Source organism: Clinocottus analis, unplaced genomic scaffold (genome assembly GCF_023055335.1).
Source record: "Clinocottus analis isolate CAN_PGR_092001 unplaced genomic scaffold, fCliAna1.0.p SCAF_17, whole genome shotgun sequence".
NCBI classification, from domain to species: Eukaryota; Metazoa; Chordata; class Actinopteri; order Perciformes; family Cottidae; genus Clinocottus; species Clinocottus analis.
In genome coordinates this window covers 6,122,128-6,144,340 of record NW_027175898.1, presented here as the reverse complement: position 1 = coordinate 6,144,340, position 22,213 = coordinate 6,122,128, and the positions used below count along the sequence as shown (strand labels likewise).

Sequence of the window (22,213 nt, the reverse complement as noted above, 5' to 3'; positions counted from 1 at the left end):
GAAAGGTATCTCCTGAGTCTAGACAGAGGACATACCTGTCTGTCTGAGTCTAAACGTAGCATGTCATCAGGCCAAGGACATTTATGTCCTCTAATGACAAAACCGCCTGCTATTGCTGGACAGATTCTCTGAATATTTTCTATTCAGTGATCTGAGACATCTGTGTTATTGTAGCGAGCCAGTCAGTCACTTCCCAACCAAACAGGCTGGTGAAGAGTTTTTTTTTTTCAAGGTACACTGGAGATCTACATTGCCCATTCATTTGAATTTCTCCATAAACATTGAAAACCACTTTACCGTCAGTAAGACACTCTAGTATGATCACACTCTTTCAAAAACAACACTGGATACCGTCTCCCCGGGATGATTACCTTTACAGCCTGAAATGTGGCTTTGAGGATAGAGACAGCTTTCAATGCTCCCCATCATAGCGCTCTACACACACACACACACACACACACACACACACACACACACACACACACACACACACACACACACACACACGCACACACACACACACACTTATGTTCTTGACCCGTGTTTGGCCAATGAGTTAGCCAAACCAGGGGGGACATAGAGCACCCCAGAGTGTTTTTATGTCACTGCTGCCCTCCAAACCCACATGAAGTTGAGGTGTGAGAGGATAATCTTAACACTTGATGCCAGACTTAACTCAGGTGGCTAGAAGAGGAGAAAAAAGCTTTGACATATTTTTACTGAGTGCTAAAAGATCCATTGAACTCCAGTAGCACTGTGGATACCACTGGAGTTCATATTACAAGATCCTGCATCAACTTCCCAAGGGAAATAAGGTGTTGAAATATCATCGCAGGTCTAGAGTCAGGTTATGCCCTCGTCTCTTAAACTCTTACAGAGTTAAATGATTTAGATTTGGGTATTGCTATGATTGCTTCTGGGTTTCGTGTGAAAAAGTAGTAGCAGGCATGTGTTTAAAACGTTCAAACCGTTGCAATTTCTACCCCTCTATTTGTTTCCAAATGTGAGCTGTGTGAAGTATCGTGTCTACACGTGCCTGGATTGTTAAGGACACTCAAAGACTCCTCAAGCTCTCTTAGAGACATTTTTAAGGAGGTAAAGAGTTTTGAGTGCAAAATCCATTATGACCGTTAATCACCTCATTCCGATCTAAATGGTTTTAAAACCAGAGCTTTAAAGGAGGTCTTGTGTTACCATTCCTGTAAAACACTGGACATGTAAACCACCCACTGACCTTTCCTTTGCTAGAGCTCAGATCTCAAGTGCTGATAGAGTGATGGCTTTGTACCGAAACGACAAAGGTGGGCTATTCACCTCGACACAGCCTGGGCTCTACATTAATGCAGATTAGACAAGGACTGGCAAGAACATTACATTGTTAACCAAAGTTCCAACAATGACAAGCCTCCCAGATATTTGGAGCCAAGTGTAAGAACATAACATTAATCAAAGTTAAAGAAGAAAGACAGCCTGGCATGCACAACATTTAGGACACAGGATAGGCATAATGAGCCTGGCATTGTTCTCAACAGCATGCTGCATTCTGGGAGAGCACTTGGACAGCAGTGCCAGTCTGTAAGAGAAGACAGCTCTGCAGTGCAATTTGTATAAACCAACCAGGCATGACGGAGCCCTGAGGGCATGTGCAGTAGTTAAATGAGTTGGATCCTTGTGGCCTGACTTAGAACAGGGGACATATCTTCAGCTTACACAATGAGCTAGGTGTGATCACAGCAGGGTGATGTTGTGACAGCTCGGTGATGACGAAGCCCACAACATAACGTGGTTTCCACAATGCATAATCACGCTCGGTTCAGCATTGCAAAGGATGTAGCTTCGCCACAATGAGCAGGCTGCTGAATGAGACCAAAAGACAGACTACTTGAACCGAGTGACGTGGCCCAGCTTTTCCTGCCAACAGCCGCCGATGTGGTTGCACACCCCTGTTGCCGTTCGGCCCTTAAGGCCCCTCAAATGTTGAGGCTCAAAAGTTAATGAGTTGAATCTCTGCCCCTGGCACAAAGCTAGCGCTTCCTGCAGCCTGAGAGGCTTCTCAGGTTGGCCTGCTGTAGCTTTCAAGAACAACGTTGTCTGTATGCAGAACAACAGTACCTGTGTATTCTGACGTTCTTCCGTGGGGCCGATTGATGACTTGAAATGAGAAGATATGAGGACACAAAAAAATAGGGTCCAAGCCCTTTCACTGTTAAATTGCAGGATGATGATGATGGGTCTTATGCAGAGTTCTTCTCGCTTGACTAAACAAGGGTAGTTAACTGAAGGTCTTCCTGATAAATTGTAGCATTACTACTCAGGATGGATGACTGCAGGGGCACTGCCACTGATGCTTGCAAGCTTCGTTTTTTAGATGTTGGTGTGTCTGTGGTCTGAACTGCATCTTTTCCATTTGTAAATATTCATACACTGTGCACTGTATTTGTTGGATGAATGATGAATCATATGACTATGCAGTCTGATCCTCAACATCAACAATGATTACAAATTATTTCATGTTTTCATATAACTAAATAATCAATAATTAGCTTATTTTGGTCAAGTTTGCAATCTACCACTTGTTTTCAATTTATTTTAGTTATCGTCTATCTTCGCCATTAATATATAACTTTTTAGATGTTTCAACCATATATTCACAAATTTTGCTCACTATCTTTTTTTACCATTCATCCACTTCTTTAAGTCTTTTCCATTCATCTGCTTGAGCTAAGTTAAGCTACTCTACAAGCTACATGCTACTTTCCAATACTGCAAAAGTACCACTTGGGGTATTAGGGTATTGGTTTGGTATCATTGCTTTCACTTCTACAGCTGAGGGTTAGCAGGAGAGGCTACCTCTGGGGTTTGATGTATCATGATAAGATACTTTTGGTCCTAAATCAATACTAGATTACTTTTTAAGAATTGAATCAGCAGGGCTGTGTTTGATTCTGCAGCGACGATCATCCCAGCAAACCCCACCTCCATTTGAGCTCAGATCAAATGGATCAGCCAGAGTCTGAGACGTGTCCTCTCTAAGTATACTGTGTGCCGGTACCTGTCTTGGTGACTGGCATGGTCCCATCATACCACAAAGCAGATAGTGCATCCGGTATCAGTGGCAATGGGTATCCAGGTTCATGGAAATCAAGCTGGGAGGTTTACGTTCTCCTGGAATCGTTGGCTTTCTCTCACAGGATCTCTTCACTCAATAAACAGGCTCATCGTCTCTGTTCTGCATTCCTTCATATTCTTGTATGTCGAATGTCGTAAAATGAATTATCATACTAAATCATAACATCAAAGTACCCGCTAACTGAATTAAAATACTCATCATAATGAAAATGGTTTGTTCCTCTCTAGTTCCACTTCAAAAATTCTCTATTTGTTTATTTTTATTATTTGCACAAACTAAATATGCTTAGCATACTCAGTATTGACACCATTTAACTATCCGACATTAGTTTCAGTTCAGCCAATATTTGAGAAATAAAACACATGAACACAAACAAGCTACATATTGCACATTAAACAAGACACCACAAACCTTAAAACACATTGTTTACATTGAGTAACACACAATCATGTTGACAAGTTATCTTGGAAGGGAGAGTGAAACTACATTTTGTAGTTTACTATTATTTCTTTTTCAAACATTCTGCTTAACATCTCACTTCATTATATTTTAAGTTAGCAACAAGAAGGTTTAATGATTAAGAAATCTTCCTGTGTTGTCTTTTATGGATATGGTGAATATAGCAAAGAAACTTCCCTTAAATACACAGTCACTTGCTAGAGAGGCTTCACATGTCATTAATGTTGGTGCAAAAAAAAAAAAATACTATCTAAACAAAACTAACTAACATTAGCTTACCGAGGCGTGTGAAGTGCGATGTGAGGAAGATGAAACTTTGTGGCCTCTGCAGCGAAACTGTTTCACTGTCATCTAATAACTGCTCGACTTCATCGACCACTTTGACTTGGGTCCTTTCTTCACTTTTGTGAAGCTGAAAGTTAAAACACCTTGAGCTCAACATCCAGGCGAGCATTGTGACACCTGTAGTGTCTCATAACAGAAATAAAAGCATTACGTTAAAACCAAAACGTAAGTCAACAATTCACATGTTTATAACTTTATTCAAGGTTCCACTTGAGTAATTGCACAAAACAATATATTGCAATATGAAATAGACTTTGTAGTCCCATTCTGCTACATAAGAAAAACTCAAACAATAATATATTTTTACCCGTTTTGCTCAGCTGGTTTACATTTACCTCAAATTGACTTTGGCAATATAGTGTCTTCACTGTGCACATGCAGTGTTCCTGTTGATGCCATATTCTGAAGCCCTGTAAGTCATTGTGGTGTTGATGTTGAGAGTGGAATTATGACAAGAATGTGATGTTCCTGGGCACCCTGCACTTGGCTGTTTGTCTTGGTGGTGGTCTGAGGCTGCTTAATAGTGGCGCTCTGGTTCTGGAAGAACACTGAGATTCTGGATTAATGAAATATCCCCGAGATCCAGCATCTGAAGGCCTTGAATTACACGTGTCCTCAGTCTCCCCGGTTTAACCCTGTCATCAACTGCTGCCCCATGATCGCCCATGGAGAGACATACCACACAGAAGCCCTCTTCTGTCTCCTGAGGGTGTGTGTTGTTGAGTGCGAGAGCTACGAGACTCTTAAAACACAGATAAATAATGTTGATAAGCGTTGATAAGCGTTTAACTGAAGGGGCATTCTGAGGGGTCCTATAGAGAGGCTTCACGGCTGTTTGGCGTAGAGAAAGAGAAATCTTCCCAATCTCACATGAGAGTTCATTACTTTTGGGGTTGATTGAGCCCTCAGCTCGGGAAAGGATAAATAGATGTTGACGTGTCGTTCTAAATTAGCATGCTGCCATGAAGTTCACTGAGAGGGTTGCATGGTCATCAACTGGCAGCGCTCTACTAACCTAATGAGACTAACGGAGCAAATTCAAGTCAAATAGAGCACATGCACAAGAGATCACCACATCTCTTTGACATCTTACACCGCTGGTTACAACACGTCTACTACACACAATCAGTGGGATGCAGCTGGTATTATAATCGTTCTGCTTTGTGTCTTAAAGTGTGAAGACAGAAAGAAAGAAGATCCAACTTCTGACCTGTGCTCTGAGAGGAATACATTGGCTGACGCGGAGTAGACGAGGAAGTTCAACAAGATCTGTAGCCTCGTTAAAGGCAGGAATCAATTTCTGTCAACAAAAGCCCTTCACCACACAACCACAAACCTGCTGTTCCTCTATCATAGACGGTAATAAGCACTTCATAATTCAGCTACAGGCCTGCAATCTGAAGTGACATGTTATTTTCTCCTTGCTCGTTTTTTCCTGGATTGCGATCAATGATTTTTTTTTTTTTTCTTCAATGATGAGGAACGTGATGTGACGTTCTTGTTATTTAAGGCAAGAACTTTCCATCCATCTATTTTTGCACCATATATTGTACGTACATGACTAACCGGAAAACAACCATCTTTTATTAGACTATAAATACAGTCGCTAACAATTAACCTAAACAATCACAATGATTCGTATTAGTCTACAGTCTGCCAGCACGTACTCTCCTCCCCCCCGCTGGCCTCTGCAGTCTGCACTTAGCGCTGCTCCTTCCTCGCGTCCGTCACTCAGCGGGAGACATCAATATACAGAGTGTAGCGCGAGCAGGTCAAAGGTTAGGAAGTCAGCGGTGCGGGGCCTTCTCTACACAGATATGTTTACAATCACAAGGCAGTGTGTGAGTGGCAGTACGCAGTGGGTAGGCACACTAAGAGCATGCGAGTGTGAGGCGTGATCAGTGGGCGCTTGCGTCTCCTGCGTTTGCCAGACCCCACTGCGCCGTGTGGTATCAACATCAGAGAGAAGTTCAGCAAATCCTCAGTCAGATTTACAGACATGCCACTGACGCCTGACTACTTTTGTGCTCTGTGTGAGAAATCTGGGCTTCGTATGGCTCGCTTGCGGCACATCATGAGCACGTGTGAGCTGCATTGCATTGAGAATGGCATTTTCCCTGCAGTTTCCATGATTGATGATTATATATCATTTCGTAGCATTGCATGTGCTTTGGAAAGAAATAACGTGCTGTAAGCTAACTCGTGTGTGTCGTGTTAATGAATCATTGATTTTGTAGAGACTATGTTGTGTCTCTGCACATTATGCAGAGACATGATTATACTCTGGCGGCAACAGACAGCTTGACAACTCAAAACACTGATGCATACAGATCTGCCCTGGTTGTCCGCCAATAATCATCAGAGGCAGCGTGCTGTTTTAAGGAATTAATACCAACGTAGTGGTGAGAGTCATGGCGTGAGCAACAGTCATTTGCGGAAAGCTCTTTCTCTCACTTTGCAAGTGCCTAAGCCACAAGCGTCCCTGAGTTACATAACAGTCCTTTTGTGTAGGCGTGGACTTCCATGTGTTTTTTTTTTTGTCTCAGGTCATGACAACCACGCAGATGGACAATAAAATGAGGTTCCAATATCCCGATAGGAATCTTCATAGACTGATAGAAGGGAGACTTGATCTGTGTGAGTGCATTTCCAGGTTTTGAAATGAAAAATACTCTAAGGTAATGGGTTCTGGTGTGTGCCAGACTCATGCTGTGTACATCTACTGACCATAGATTATTCAGCAATGAACTAACCTGACGATGACAAGTTAAACTAAACTCAATTAAAGTTTGACTAGATTGACGAGGGCTTTGAGGAAGGACAAATTAAGACCCATTCAAATAAATGATGTTCTGCATGTTTTATTATAGACATTTACAGTAGATGATCATCATGAAGGGATCGTCAAATTAGATAAAACGTAGAAAATGTCTGAAAACAAAAAATTCCACTACTTCTTAATTTAAAAAAGCTGAATCAAAAGGAATCGTAACTTCCATCATCAGTGGATGATTGGTGTGACGCAGCGAAAAATGTGCTTGTCTGAAGTTCAAAATGCATGGTGGTCTTCAGAACCAGGCGGAGAAGCCATGTTTTTCCTTCTCCACCCATATGCTGTCAATCACCTTCCCGTACTGGAACACAGAAAAGTCTTTGTTAAGACTTGAGGCAATACTCTTTGACCTTCAAATGTATTCTTCCACCTTTGCTCTACTCGTGTGCATGTGGCTCCATGTGTGCTCACCTGGTCATCGGAGACCTGCTCCAGGTAAAGATGGGTGGCATTGACTACTTGCATGCGGGTGTAGCCGTAGTCCGTGCTGCGGAAAGCGCTCCACTCTTTGGGGTTTGGATTGAACCTGTCGGTCTTCTCTCTGCAGCCCTGCAGAGGAATCAACAGTCAGTTGAATCTGTTAGTGATGAGGCGCTTGCATTTCTTCGGCTCTGTTCACGAAGCCCTGTATGACATTCACTCCTGTGGCTGAGCCTCTGTGTAAGTCTGGCCACATTTTGATATGCCGATGACTAATCCCTCTATGGTTGGATGACAAAGCACGCACCGCTCACCACATCAGAAAACACTTAACCAGAGGAACAGCTGGTACGAAACTCATGTGGCAGACCAACTGCTGCACAGAAAGTACTGCGAACAATAGATAACATTGTTTTTGTTTATGCTGCTGTCAATTTATGCATTGATCTCTGTGGGAAAACGTTAACAGCGATGCAGTGATGCGAAAGTACTTACAGCAGAGCCTGTGATGATGTGTACTGGAGCTTTTGGGTTTACATAAGGCTTCTCTTTGCTCCCATTGTGCACCTAAAAAGAAAAACATAACAAGTCTCTTTCACTGATCCAAAACAAAGGCTATGTATGTAAGCATGTGGGGAAGTACGAATGCAGGCGCTGACCTTGTCACCGTAGACGGGCCAAAGCCTCTCATACGTGTGCTCATGGGCCCACAACTCCACATCCACGCCTGTGAAAAACATTTGAGGATAGTGAGCAACCTCCCATATAAAGAAAAGAACTGCCCAGCTCATTTTTGCTTTCACATATTGCCGTGCAACCTACTGTTCCTCAGATCCTCTGCCCATCTAATGATGAGATTTCTCTTTATCTCAACAAAAGCTTAAAATCAGAGCAACTAAAACGTTTAAAGTTCCACCAACACAAGTTAAAGAATGAAACGCAACAAACAAAAGCCTGGGAACTATAATACAGGAAAAACATTTGCAAATGGGCTGTTGGGATTTCAGCCAGACCAAACGCCTGCTTTTATAATAAAGAATGTTTGGATCGCTTTGCACTCTGCAACGGTTAGGACATTAGTCTGTCTGAGCTTGCAAATGTGTAATCTTTAACACCCATTAGCAGCACACAGCTGGTTGTCAAATAGGGAGCATACCATAGCGGTAAAATAGATCCTCGAGACCTGGAGCTGGCGGTTTGGTGTCATTTCGTCCCAGTCGGACCTGAGACAGAACAGAGAGGAAAGAAGTCAGCGTGAACTGGCATTCGCGTGTGAAACACTACCTGCTACCTGAAACACTACCGGACAGAGCCACCGTGTACAAAGTGCCAAGTGCTGAGAGAAGTAAGTCTGCGTGGAAAGTATTTGGTTCAAATCACAGTGATTACGACAGCGCGCCATAAATTGCCTAATGGGCTGCGATGTGAACTGACCAGCCTGCAACACATGCGACACGTCTGCTACCAGGGGCAATTAAAGTGTGATTCAGTAGAAAACAAATCCTACAAATACCTTAATGATGATAAAATAAAACCTTTACCGACACAGATGTGCTGCTCTCTAAAAAACACACTGTAAAATAAACTATGAGTGCTTTGAAGGTAAATTTAAAATGTTTACGATGATGATATAATTTATTTTGGTACGTTGTCGTAATACCGAAACATCTACGGTTACGTTTTGGTCATAAAATGTCTGCCACCAAGAATGCAGCGAAACCATTACAAAAGGAATTTCCACACTTGAGACCAAGCGGCAGCCTCCTGCTTTACGCAGCTTCTCTTTACTTCCTGTTTCTCATTAAAAAAAAAACGACCTGTCAGTAAGAGTTTACCTGATCATCTTTGCACCGATACTCTTTATGGCAGTGAGATGGAACAGTAGTCTGGGTTACAATATAGTTAAAGTGTATGCATCCATATTGTTGTGGCAACGTGTGTTAATGTCGTAGCTGACAGGAAGTGAACTTGGACCAAAGCAACAAGATGGCAACGAAGCACTCTATAGGATTCTGTGGTTTACACACGTAGGAGTCAAAACTGGTGCAGTCGTCCTGGTCGTCATCGGAGCAGTACATGGGCCTGTGACCCATGGTGAGGATCCATGGACGCACTGCTCGATTCTCCGGCTTGTTGGCCTCCTAGGTCGGGAGAAGGAAGTGGTGAAAACATGCACATGTCATCGCGTGTCACAGACAATTTTGTGCTGGAACAGAAAGTAATCAGTAGATTTATAATGAAGGAACAAAGAATGTAACTACTACCACCACACTGTATTGGGAAAAGAGAGGCAATGAGCAAGGGTGGAAACAAAAGAGAACATTTAGCCGTCCGTTACACGCGTAACTGGTGTGCTCATTAACCTTCAGGTCTTTCATCAGCCACTCATACTGCTTGAAGATCAGCTCCTCGCCGAATTCGAGGTAGAAATAAACCTCGGTGGAGAAGGAGATGATGTGCGCTGACCCCACGTTCCAGCTGCGGACACACGTCGTTAAAATGATACACAGCCTCAAGCCAGTAGAGAAAGCATGCTGAAAGTCACAGGATACGCAGGAACAGGCCTCACTTTAAACGCCAGATAAGTGTGAAAAATACAAATCAGGCAATGTTTCGTCTCTGACATTTTGCTGTAGAATGCAGAGCCGGACCAACTTGAGGGAATAACTTCCTCGCAGTAATTTGAGTGCTCACGTGCTCATCCTGCAGGGTTAATGGAAAAGCATGTGTTCTCTACATGTATGCTGCACGTTATGAGCTGAACAGTTTCCAGGAGCAGTCGCAAGATTTCAGATCGCCTCCCCTTGTTCCTGACCGGCTCTCATCCAGCAGACCTGTCTGCGCCTAGGGACTGATCAGCGGGCAGCTGGCCTGTGGTCTAGCAAGGTATTATCTTACTGTCTGAGAGGAGGAGGTCTGTAGTGGACTATGAGTCACCTAGTTAGATGTATAGCTCCTTTGTATAGTACCCACATCCCTGAGATAGGAGAGCGCTCCTCAGCTGCCAATTCCTCTGCCTCTTACAGCTCATTAATGCTTCCTGAAATACAGTAGGAGATTTGGTAAACCTTCCTGTGATACTTTGCATGGGGCCCAGGTTGGAAAATAAATTATTTTTCGTTCCGAGCTCCATCCCCGCAGCTTGCCTACAAACCCAAACTGCTGATTAAGCACGTCAAAGTCCACCCCAACTAAAGCAACAATTGACAAAGTCACATATTGTTCTCCCATAAAGCCAACATATTCTGTTCTCTCTTACCTGTACCACAGGCTCTCAGTCTTGCCTGGCATGCTGAAGCGATTCCTGTAGTTGGAGAAGTTACTGCAGACAAACAAGGTGAGAAAACAGTGAGACGGACTGATCTTACGATCGCGGTTCTTTGACTCTGTAAGAAACGGCATCAAGACACAGACTCCTGCTCTCTCTTATTTTGTGGCACAAACACAATTTTTAGCTTTGCTATGAAAATATAATTAACCAGCAAGTACTGAAGTAAATGCCTAGTTTTGGTGCAATGCTTTTGCTTGATGTCACTTTTCTGTATTCATTTCAACCGACTAGAAAATCCGGGTGGTAAATTATCGGATAAAGATGACCATCGAGCTGTGGTGGTGACATCTGCTTCAAACTTTAGCTATTCTGAGAAAACGTACAATTTTCTGTCGCCAACATATCGGTGGCTGCCTATCCAAATTAAAGGCTGTAGAAAAACATGGACGTAGATGCTGTGACCTCAGCCTATAGGTTTCTGATAGGAGGATTTGAAGCTTGGGATCACGGGCAGATGATCAAACTTGGGCAACGTGGGGTGGAGCCGAGATGGGTCGAGCAAGTCGGAGCCATCACGGCTGAGCGCACTACACCTGTCACTCAAGAAAAAAAAACCTTTAAATATAACCCTCTGAAAACCATCCTCTTTAAAGAACGGAATAATTTTAGACTAGCGGCCATGACAGGAATCACAACCTCAGCATGTGCTAGTTGCTACTTGATGCAGATACAGTAGGATACTTGCAGTTATCATTCACTGCAACCATAATCTCCACAACTAATCTATAGACTCTACACGGCACCAGACAGTGAAATCATCAAGAAATACTCAAAAACATCCAAGAGTGCACAAACACGCACATGAAACCAGCGCTCTCCAAGTATTACAATTGGAGCATCGTGCAAAAAGAGAAAAACTCTTTCATGGAAAAGCTCTCCCTCACGCCAACCCGCCAGTCTCTTTTCATGGGTTTTAATTTCAGCAAGAAAGCAGGAGCCAATCTTCTCAACGGGCCATTAACTAGCAGGGTGAGGTGAGAATGATTGTTTTCTTATCTTACATAAGGGGAAAAGTGCTCTAATGTAGGGTTAGTGGGTAGCTAAAAGACCAGCGGGGTCAGAAGTCAAAGGCAAGAGCCATTTACTAATATCAATAAGTCTAAAACTATTGAGACACAGGGGTCAGGATTAAATGGCTAAAGACAGTGTGATAATCCAGCAGAGGCCAGTTTGTGAGCTGTGATCTTTCAGGTGTCTATTACTATCTATTACTATCGCCGCAAATTAACTAGCTAGAATTTCACATTTATCTGTTTGTTACTCGGAAAGTAATTGACAACAATGCACCGACGGAAATTTACAGTATATTATAATCTCACCCCACAAGCCATGATAGCTAAAACAGAGCTAAAGAGTGAGATCTAGTCATGTGTCATCTGAAGTTCTGTCATGGTATTGAACCAAACGCAGTCCTCAAATGGGTTCATACTCCCATCTTGTGGCGAGGTTGTGTACCAGCAACAATGCACCGCCCTGAGGGAAAGCTTCAGCCTGTAACCTGCCGGCTTTAAAGTCTCTCCTTTTGTGGCTGAGACGAGCAAAATATGATACAAGCATGATAAACTTATATATATATATTTTTATTAATCTGCACGATGGGACTCCAATCTATCATTCCTTTGTAACGCTTATTTCCACGTGAGTTAGCTTTTCCATTCAAAAAAACATTGAGATAAAAATCAGGTGGCTGTCGAGGTCAATGAGAACAACCTGACTCTTAAACTGACCGAGCAAGACCCTCGTCCCCCCATCAAATCTACCCTTTCATCATCTGATGAGCTTAATCCAGAACATTACAGACATTAAAGGAACCAGTTGTCCCCAACTCCCGTCACAGGACAGCAACGGCCTCCCGGTGCCTCCGAGGGCCCGATGAACCACACGGTGCGTGGTGAACAAAGACAGTCTTGATTGGGGCCTTAGCATCCTCTGCGGATCCGCTGCTCTCATCCTGCTGGAATGCTGACCCAAAACGTTTGTGGTCAGCAATGTTTCATTTGCCTTTTACCCATCAGGTTTTGAGGTTGGAAACAGAGATGAACAGTGAAGTATAGTGAGAGGGAGCACATCAGCGCGGAAGAAAAAGCAGAGGCTGCCGGGAGTATTTGTATTCTTAACACCACCACAGAGCAAAACACACTTTCACGTATAGGAGCGAGAGAGAGCGGGGAGCTGGATTTCTGGTTATGTAATGCAGAGAGCGCTTTCTCGATATCAGGATGCAGAGCCAAGAAAAAGAGACTACTGTTCACAGCTCCTTAATAAAGACCAGACAGTAGTCACATTTCACAGGGCAAGGCCAGGCGAGGACTGTCTCCGTATGGCAGCGACGAGTAAATATTATGGTGCGAGATCAGGCCGCTCTAAACGTTTCAAAATGCATTAAACACACAACGGACTCCAGCAGATGTGCCGGGAATTTGGGGATACATTAACTGCTAATCCTCGGGATGAAAAGCATCTGTGGCTTCTGAAAGTTTTGCTCTCTCTACATTTTACACATCTTTAATCATCTTGTATCATCTTCAACAAAATAACATTAAACTGAACTTGAAAATGTCTCCCGGATAAATTATAGGCTACATTTTTGTTCCGCATTAGGTTAAAAATATAAACCACCCTGAATGATCATTTGCAGTGCGGAGCATAATAACAAAAAGCTCAAGGGACGAAGATGCAATACAAATAAGTCAGAATGATCAGATCAACATCAAATCAAACAATTACACATTGTATCTATGAAATGTCATGAAATAGCAAAAAATGCACAACACAATGTCTGGCTAGCAGACTTTAAAACTTGAAAGATATTAATTTAAGTCACCATGGTGCACAATTTATCATATTGTATCGTATCTTGTAAAAAACATAAAATCTTCACATTTGAGAAGCTGGAAACAGCAGAAGTTTTATTTTAAAAATTTCAATTTCAATTGTTTCAGCTCTAAATGAGTTTTTACACACTAAAGTTTCTGCATTGTTCTCTCCTCTCTGGCCCGTCCAGAACATTTCCCAGACAATATACGTGAGCAACGCGTTCTGTAATGTGAGACGGCGTTCGCACCACAGCTCTGTTGTCTCTGGGAACTGAAAAACAGATCTTGAGCTGATGATTTCCAGTCAGATAAAGGTTTGTTTTGGAGAGCTTTGCCTTGTTTAGAAGTCGGTGGTTCCTGAAGCCGCTCCAACCTTTTAAAGACGAAAATAGCTCCCATCTGTTCAAACGGTACAGCGAGGAGTTTTCAGCAGACCAAAGTGTGTTTTTTATAGTGGAAAATCTGTGTCTCACCAGAAAGTTTGTTTTTCAGGATTTCACCCACCACCCTATACACACACACACACACACACACACACACAAAATAACATGCACATGCACACTGCATGTACAGTAGCCGGTTCTGAAAGCCATTTGTCATGAGGCGTCTGGCAAGCTCCTCTCCAATATGGATGTACTGCTATTTTTGCCCAAAACCATTAATCACTTTTGCCCCGAAGCAGAATGTAGCATTAAATGTAAACAAAAAAGGAAAGCGTTAGCTAATCCGTCACACACCTTCCATGTTGTCTCACTGACTTTGAATGTCACTGTGAATAAATAATAATCATTATTATGTTTTCATTTGAGTATGGTCAACTGAATCTAAGAGTTGCAGGGTTTTCATTAGCTGAGAATGAGCCCTTCATATTTACATCTTCCTGCACCACAACAGACCAAACAACGACTTTAGAGAGGGCCGTTTACATTGTTATGTTTCCTGAAGGCCACAGCAGTCCAGCACTCTTGAGAAACAGCTGTTTCGTGAGCCACATAGTGTAAAAGCTGTGGGACCATCAGCCGTGACTTCTGTTGCTCCTAAAGTAGTGTTTTTACGGTAAGGATGTCTGCAGTCCTGTAGAGGGAGAGGTGAGTGTCGGGGTATTCAATAGGTTGCAATATGCAACCACACCACTAGATGACAGTAAAGCCAACACGCTGGCCCTTGACGAAACAATTCTTCACTAAACGTGAGTTCATTTATGAAAACATCTAAAAAAAAGACATTTAGAAATGAGCTTCCACCTACTATGTAGACTCGTGGTTGCCTGGACACGTCATGTAGGGCACGTAGGCTGCTATGGACTGAATCTGCCTCATGAACTCATCTCCGATCCTGGCATTGTCCTGGAACAGTGACATGCAGCTTTAAACATGCCAACAGAGATTTTCCTGTTTGACAACAACATTTAATTGTTCTCCATTCATTGACTACTTTGATTGCTCTACGTTCCAGACAGCCGCAGGAATGTACAGCCCAGAGAAAAAGAAGGTTAATAAAAGAGTACGGGAAGAGAGTAGACTGGAGAAGTATGGTTGGCTAGTTAGCGAGGTAGTATATCCTTTTCTGGATGAAGCATTATGTTGTTAAATATGACTCATATACTCAGAATCTCACCTCAGTGAGACAACGCTACAGAAAAAGGCCGACGCTCCAACCTTCCTGCAACTTTGAGCTGACTTCTATGGTGAAGTCTATCAAACAAACCTGACTGAAACCATAGTCATGTTTTTCTTGCATATGCCAACACTGGCAATGAAACTTTAAAAACACATTATGGTTCATGGCTGTAATGATGGTTTTCACCTGCCACAAACATTAATGACTTTTCAGACCAAATTCTCTCTCTGTTTTTCTATTTATATGATCAGTGAAGCCACAGGATTTATTGCAAATTCCAGGCTAAAAAGCACAGCTTGGAAGAGTTATGATTTTAATGTGTGCAATAGACTGTTGATTGGATTCACCATTTTCCTGCATGAATAATGCAAGAACTCATTTTTAGGAAAACTGAGTGTCCAAGACAAATTGATGCTAAATAACCCAGATGACAGTTGGGAGGTTTTCAGATGAGCAAAAATGTTATTGAGATTTAAGATTCTGGGTTTTGAATGACACTTATTTTATTTAAGAAATACTTGGGCGACATGACCCTGACGCTCATCTTTCACCGCAGGCTTAAGGCATTTCAGAGTAATGCTAATCATAAGCTGCGTGTCTCAACCACAGCTGAGATCCTTCAAATCCACTCAAAATAAGCAGTGGTGAGTTTTGAGACGGGGCAGTGGAGAAAGTTAAAGTGGCTTATCTCATCTGTCATTGTGGAATTAGAGGAATAGAAGAGTGGCTTTAAGAATATACGCTATTGATGAAGGAAATGTGTGAGTTAGTAAAGTTATCTTTACCAGGCACAATTGTGGTCAGAGTATATGAAATTGAAAAGACAGAAGAGTAAAATACCTCATGCATATTGTAGGCAAAGTCACCTGTAAAACATGAAAAAATTAATGAATGAAAGAGTTTTGCGAGATGATTACTCTCCCACAGTAACAACAATAGGTATATCTGTGGGACACTGTCACACATATATGTGGAGCTACAGCCAGCAGCTAGTTCAGTTAACTCAGCAGTAAGACTGAAAATATGACAGCCAGCACCCATGAAGCTCATTATTTAACATATTATATCACGTCTGTCTAATCCATGCAAAATCTGAAATAGATAAATGAGAATTTCTTTTTTACCGAGTTATATGCCAGAACTTTCGTGAACTTTAGAGATGCTAGGAGGCAGTTTAAGTTAAGCTGATCAGCTGTTTGCGCTAACTTTATATTTAGTGTGCAATCACGATAATGATATCAATTTTCTCATCTAACATTTTCCAATATTTGAAGCTAGACCTTGACTCCCATCTTGTCTTGACCTTGACAACTAGTTGACTATGGTCAGCCTCAAACAAAAGTCTGATCATGCTTTATGAGGCTATCAAAGATTAATATTCTCTGTAAACTTGTAAAGTGGCTGTAAAACAGTGTTTAATACTGTGTTTCATTTGAAAAGCCAACAAAAGGCAGAACAAATTATACTGATTTTTCATTATCGTTTATTATCTAAGCTTGAAAGCCAAAAAGATTCAGTCAGACTTTAGGCAAACAAATTTTGGCCGAACCCAGACCCATTATCTGTTTAGATTCTGGAGCAAGCAAGAGGCCGGCATCCAAACCATAGCCACATAATAACACATACATTTGATTTATGTTGTGTAATCTGTCACAAGTTGTGCCAGGTGTCTGTGGATTACTTATACCTAGGACAACCGTTGGTAAAACAATGCCTCTTTGCCTCTTTGCTGCTAGGTAGAAGTAATCCACAGACACCTGCAACATTTGTCTCAGTGTGGAGCTTACCAATGTGCAGGATGGCATCGTACATGCCCAGCTGTGCATCCTTTTGCAGTCGAGCCAGAGACTGAGGGTTCTCGTTGCCCAGGTCACCATACAGAGCAAATCTGGGACTAAAGCTTGTGCTGTCGTTCAGAGCCGTGAAGGAGAACACATCGCTCCAGCCCTCATCACTCCCACAGTGGTAGACTGAAATTATACAGGTTGAGAAAAACTTCCCGATATGAGTTATGTTGTGAGAAACCATCCGTAGTATTAAAGCTCCACACACCGTAGGCAGCAGCAGGTTTGAGGTCCGTGAGAGTGACCCTGTGGATGTACATCTTTCTCTTCTCCGTGCCCGAGTCCACAAACAGAGTCGCGTCCCCTTTGGCGCTCATGTCAAAAAGCCGCCCCCCCAGAGGACCGTACTCCACCTTGCTCGCTGTCTCATTGAAGGAGGTCCAGGTTACCGTCATAGCACCTGGCACTCCTGTGAAGAAAAGTACAATTATTGGAATCGTGATGGAGATTGATCTGACAGGACAAACGGATTCATTAAACTGACGAAACATACAGACTTTTTGAAATATCAATTCAAGAGCACGGAAAGTGAATCTGAACCTCAGGGAATTTGCTTCAGCGCTGCACAACAGCAACAAAACATTCAGCTGCCCAATTATACAAGTGCTATTAGTCATTATATTACTGAGTGATTTGAACAAAACCTCTGTAAATCTGGAATTTATTTGACCTGAATGTTGGTTTGTGCTACTTGGCAGGACATGCTAAATGAAAAGACATACGGCTGATGGAAAGAGTTCAAACACTTACCTGGATAAGAGAGGTGCACTTGCTCTGGCTGGGTCCAAACGGGACGATTACCAAGCACCAACAAGGGTGCGAGGCTCAGCAGGGCACAGGCAGTAAGAACCGGCACCATTTTAATCAACAGTGGCCTTCGGAAACAACAACCTGTTTGAAGTAGCAACACACACACACACACACACACACACACCAAGAAAATAAAACAATCCTGTCCCTAACATCACATGATGTTAAAAGCTTTCACGCAAAACAACATATCACATGACACTGAGCCTATTGACATGAAACCAAGTGGATCAATGTGCCAGTTTTAACTGCACTTTACATACAATACATAACATACACGACCTGAGTTATGTTATACACACATATATAAAAATAAAAAAGATATATTATATATATATAAATATTTTAATTTTTTAAAGATTTCATATTTTAAGTTAAAAAATTAAAAATTTAAGTTTAAAAAAATTGAAATATGTAATTTTTAATAGCTCCAAAAATTAAATTTTTAGAAAATATATATTTTAAAATCTTTTAAAATGTAATAAGCACGTCCCCACGGGGCTGTGTGCATTCATGGCAAAGTCCCCATTGGCATAGAGGAACAAGAACACACACACACACACACACACACACACACACACACACACACACACACACACACACACACACACACTGGTTTCTGATCATGACCTCTGCATCAGTGAACCCGAATGATGAGACTGCGGAACTGAAATAGCCGACTGAGCGATACCAGCTTAGAATATGTGATGTGTCAACAAAAGCAGCTGATGTGTTTCATGGTGCATTCAGGGAAGTGAGCGCAAGAACAGCGGAAATTATCTCACAAGCCGCAGCTTGACTTCGATCAATGAAGTGATCCTACGTCTCACTGATCGGAGAAAGGCACTGCCAGAGACATCATGGCTAATGACAGAAAATGCATGCTCATTTGAGCCAAAACACTGAACCAGCTGATCCCATTCAATAGCTGCTTCTCCAGTTGAATGTGTCTTTCAATGATATGAGATCAGCTCATTGAGATGACCTGAAACCACATCTAGACCACGCTTTAACGAAATGCGTGGGGTTAAAATGTGCACCATTAATATGCCAACAGTCGCTAGAGGGTGCACCCTGCACGGACTGCGTCGTGAATAGGATGCTTTATCCTCCGACACAGGGCGGTATTGGTCGTTGAAGTCCGATGTTAACGAGTTGGCAGTAGCCAAACAGATTCAAAGGGAAGGTTTAACTCTATTGTCTCTGGAAAAGAATGGAAACCAAGGTGAGTAACGTGGACTTTGCGCCGTGCAGGACGCAATAGGCTCTTCGGTTCACGTGTTGTAACGCAGTTATATTTCACAGGTTCCGAGACCGCAAGTTAAACCCTGCTTTTCTATTCAACGTTAGCCTGCTTAATGTCAACTGGTAGCGCCGGTTTCCAGCGTTACCACTGTTGTTGACTTAGCGTTAGTTACTCCGGTAAATCAGCGTTACGCATAATGTTACGCGACGTACAGCGTATGTTAATGTTGTCTACGGGCCGCACGCGGGCTCAGTTTAAATGTACAGCATGAGGCGCAAACAGCCTGACCCCAATAATGCACGCTAAATGTTAAATTACTAACTTAAAACACTCACAACATTACTCAGCTGGTGGCTCGGGGGCAGTTCCTGACTACGTCATTCCACGGAGGAACACTTTGCCCAAGTGGCTTGTGGGAAATTGTGTTTTGACATGTTTTAGCCTGGAGAGCATGTAGGATGAAAACTATTCATTTTTTAAACAACTAAAGACTAAACAAAATGCTAAATGATTACTGATAATAATTGTTTAGAGCGATGGACCTTATTGTGATTATTTTATTGGCTTGACTTAACCACAATGGTGTCTGTCTGTGTGTACTTATAGATATTTAATTAGGTCTAAAAAATGTATTAAAACTGATTAAGGATTCTTCTTCTCAAGATATAATGGACTCCAACAGTGAGGATGGAGAGTACCAAAATCTTGAACATGACTTACAACAGGATGCAACCCAGTACAGAGTGACCTATCCTCGTGGGAGAGACACAGATGTGAGCTTGATGACACATTATAAGACGCAGATGTATTCATGTATGCTGGACCACTTTTGCTGCTTATGATTGTATTTTTTTTGTCACTATGCCAAATGTATTTTCAAATGCAGATGGGTTACGATAAAAAAGAAGAGTTCAACATGAAGAAGTAGGTCCCTTTATGTTGTGTGGCTACATTACAGCAAATTAATGATGTGGTTTGGTTTTCAAATTATTGTTTGAACATTGCACCTTGCCCAGGTATCCAGTAAGTCGCTCTGGCAACAACCCAGGTAGAGTGAAGCGGGTAGTGTCCTGTAAGAGGAAGACCCATCATTTGGCCGTGACTCGGAGGAAACAGCTCGGGATTGGGAAAATATATGATGCTGCAAACAAGGAGAATGAGATGAAGTGCATGCAGGACGTGCAACAGGACACATCTGACATGGACCCTTGGGAGTTCCCACTAAAAGTCAATAATAACCTCAAGACTGGGACAACTGGTTCTGAACAAGCTGACTGCTGTTCACTCACTGAGGTCAGAAACACTATCACAGCTCAGAATATATTTATATTCCTTGTCTTTTTTTATGAACAACTGTGTGATATTCTGAACCAAACAATGTGTTTCAGCTCAGAAGAGATCATAGCACGATGACTGATGTGCTCTTTGGAAGAAATCTGAGACTAAAAGTATCTCTCACATTGTGGCAGAGAAATGTTGGAGAGCTGGTGACTTACTTTCTGAGGTACATTCGGTGAAGTCTGTTTCAGAAATGCTTTGCACAGTGTTGTTGCGAGAATTTCAAAAACACGTCACTGTTTTTGTACAGAATCGAAGACATTGGTGTGTTTGTTGATTTCCTCCCGCTGATCAGCAAAAGGTGAGTGATTGTAAAATTGCAAACGTCTGAGCGACACTGTCTACAAGTAGAATAAAAGTGAATTTGATTACGTTTTCTCTGCAGCATTGTCGAGGACTCTCCCAGGATCACCATTGGCGGTTGTGTTGATCTCTTTCCTTTAGTTAAGAAGGTCCTCACCAATCCATATGAAGAGTATGTGTACCTGTTGCAATGTTAGGTTTTGTTATTTCACTGTAGTTTAATATACTATAGAATGAAATCTATTGTTCACATCGAGGAAAGACACTATGTGAAAGGATAATTAACTAAATAGTAATATGTATATGAACAAGTATTGGCTTTTATTCTCACAGGTATCTTATAGTTGGTTTAACGTGGATACATTCAGTTTTGAAAAACTGGTCGGGGGACCTTCAGACCAGCGGCTACAGTGGATCAACTCAGCTTCCCATGGATAAGTAAGTGTTGGTTCATGAGCTGTAAGATACTCCAGACAGATGAATACTGCAAATATTTAATTGAAGTTGTCTTGGCACAGTCAGCTAAATATAAATGCGTACAGCATGGCTTAATTCTTGGCCGGCTTTGCCACTAGTTTATAATGTTTGCCTGATGTGTAGATCAGTATACACAACCATTGTAATAAAATATTTATTCACCTTTGTTACAGAAATTTCCAGGCCTTTAATCAGCAGTTAGCGGAGTTATGGCATCAGGAACCTTTCCTAAAATCTGTTCCCGGACCTGCTGGAGACATGGCAAAGGTCAGTGCTGCATGTATGAATGGAATTATGATTATCACTGCCACTGTTGCTTTTGCATTTTGAAATTTTTCTCCAATAGGTCATCGACTCCTTCCTGTCTCAACTTACCTGACTGCAACAAAGAGCCAGATGACGGGTCTTTCTCTGGTGGCAGCTTCCCAAAAGTGTATTAAGTCCTTAGTAAAGTCCTTGGATTGGAGCTGTTGTTTCCACAGAGGTGATGGTTGTAGCTTGTACTTACCTGTCCTGAGGGGATTTCTGTAGATCATGATGGCAGATAAACTTGAACAGTTGAAATACTGAGAATATCGAATATAAATTGTATCTTTGACTTGATTGTCTTTTCATTGAACTATCAGATGTTGTAATTACAAAAGTGCTTTCATGTTTGGCTAATATCTTTGATAGTGAAAACTGATGATGAATAAAGTTTTTATTTCCAATTTCAAAGTTTTTGCTTGTTAATAATGTTTCTCTGTGGGAGAAGACAGCACCGATATGTTTCCAAACTGTTTGTGCTGCACTTTAACCAAACACTGGGCTTCACCTCAATAAAGTCCCAGATTGGCAGCAACACATGTCAGGTGAACACCCTACAATTCAGTCTCATCTGGACTTCAGCCTCATTCCGTCTTGACGTGATTTAGTCAGCGATATGGGTTCACAAAGCTCCATTTGCATGAAGGTTTATCTCACTTGACACAGATAAGTGGCTGGTTGGTGTCTGTCATGGAGATGTGAGCCTGAGGCTGAAGTCCAGCTGTGACTGGGCAGGAGAAGGTTGTGTGAAAGGACCTGCAATTCAGTGAACTCTCAGCAGCAGACAACCCAGTTTGCATTCAGGTGCTTTTCATTCAGAAAGTGTCGACTCGTTGGAGCGCGGGAGAGGACTTGGGCACCGATATCTCTCCATTGCAGCCTCAAACAGGGGTCTTCACTTAAGGTAGCACTTTCTTTAGTACAGTAATGTTTTG

The 22,213-nt window shown here is 42.1% G+C and overlaps 2 protein-coding genes across 3 annotated transcripts; one reads left to right on the top strand and one right to left on the bottom strand.

Moving 5' to 3' along the window:
* Positions 1 to 6,779: 6,779 nt before the first annotated feature.
* Positions 6,780 to 19,248, bottom strand: acp7 (acid phosphatase 7, tartrate resistant (putative)). Its single transcript, XM_068580493.1, has 14 exons — positions 19,190 to 19,248; positions 17,549 to 17,689; positions 17,007 to 17,207; positions 16,742 to 16,924; positions 15,795 to 15,820; positions 14,583 to 14,680; positions 10,447 to 10,509; positions 9,551 to 9,665; positions 9,215 to 9,328; positions 8,344 to 8,410; positions 7,847 to 7,914; positions 7,683 to 7,754; positions 7,179 to 7,316; positions 6,780 to 7,068 (listed from the first exon to the last, which is right to left on the bottom strand). The coding sequence occupies exons 2-14, from the start codon at positions 17,655 to 17,657 to the stop codon at positions 7,003 to 7,005; spliced, it is 1,320 nt and encodes a 439-aa protein (XP_068436594.1). The 5' UTR covers positions 17,658 to 17,689; positions 19,190 to 19,248; the 3' UTR covers positions 6,780 to 7,002.
* On the top strand, positions 18,563 to 21,626 carry LOC137787764 (KATNB1-like protein 1). 2 transcript variants are annotated; one of them, XM_068580494.1, is made up of 10 exons: positions 18,563 to 18,833; positions 19,518 to 19,627; positions 19,741 to 19,778; positions 19,871 to 20,147; positions 20,243 to 20,358; positions 20,443 to 20,493; positions 20,578 to 20,667; positions 20,829 to 20,933; positions 21,146 to 21,239; positions 21,319 to 21,626. In XM_068580494.1, the coding sequence occupies exons 2-10, from the start codon at positions 19,523 to 19,525 to the stop codon at positions 21,349 to 21,351; spliced, it is 909 nt and encodes a 302-aa protein (XP_068436595.1). In that variant the 5' UTR covers positions 18,563 to 18,833; positions 19,518 to 19,522; the 3' UTR covers positions 21,352 to 21,626. The 2 variants fall into 2 exon arrangements, with proteins under 2 accessions (XP_068436595.1, XP_068436596.1); XM_068580495.1 differs by lacking the exon at positions 20,578 to 20,667.
* The last annotated feature ends 587 nt before the right edge of the window (positions 21,627 to 22,213 follow it).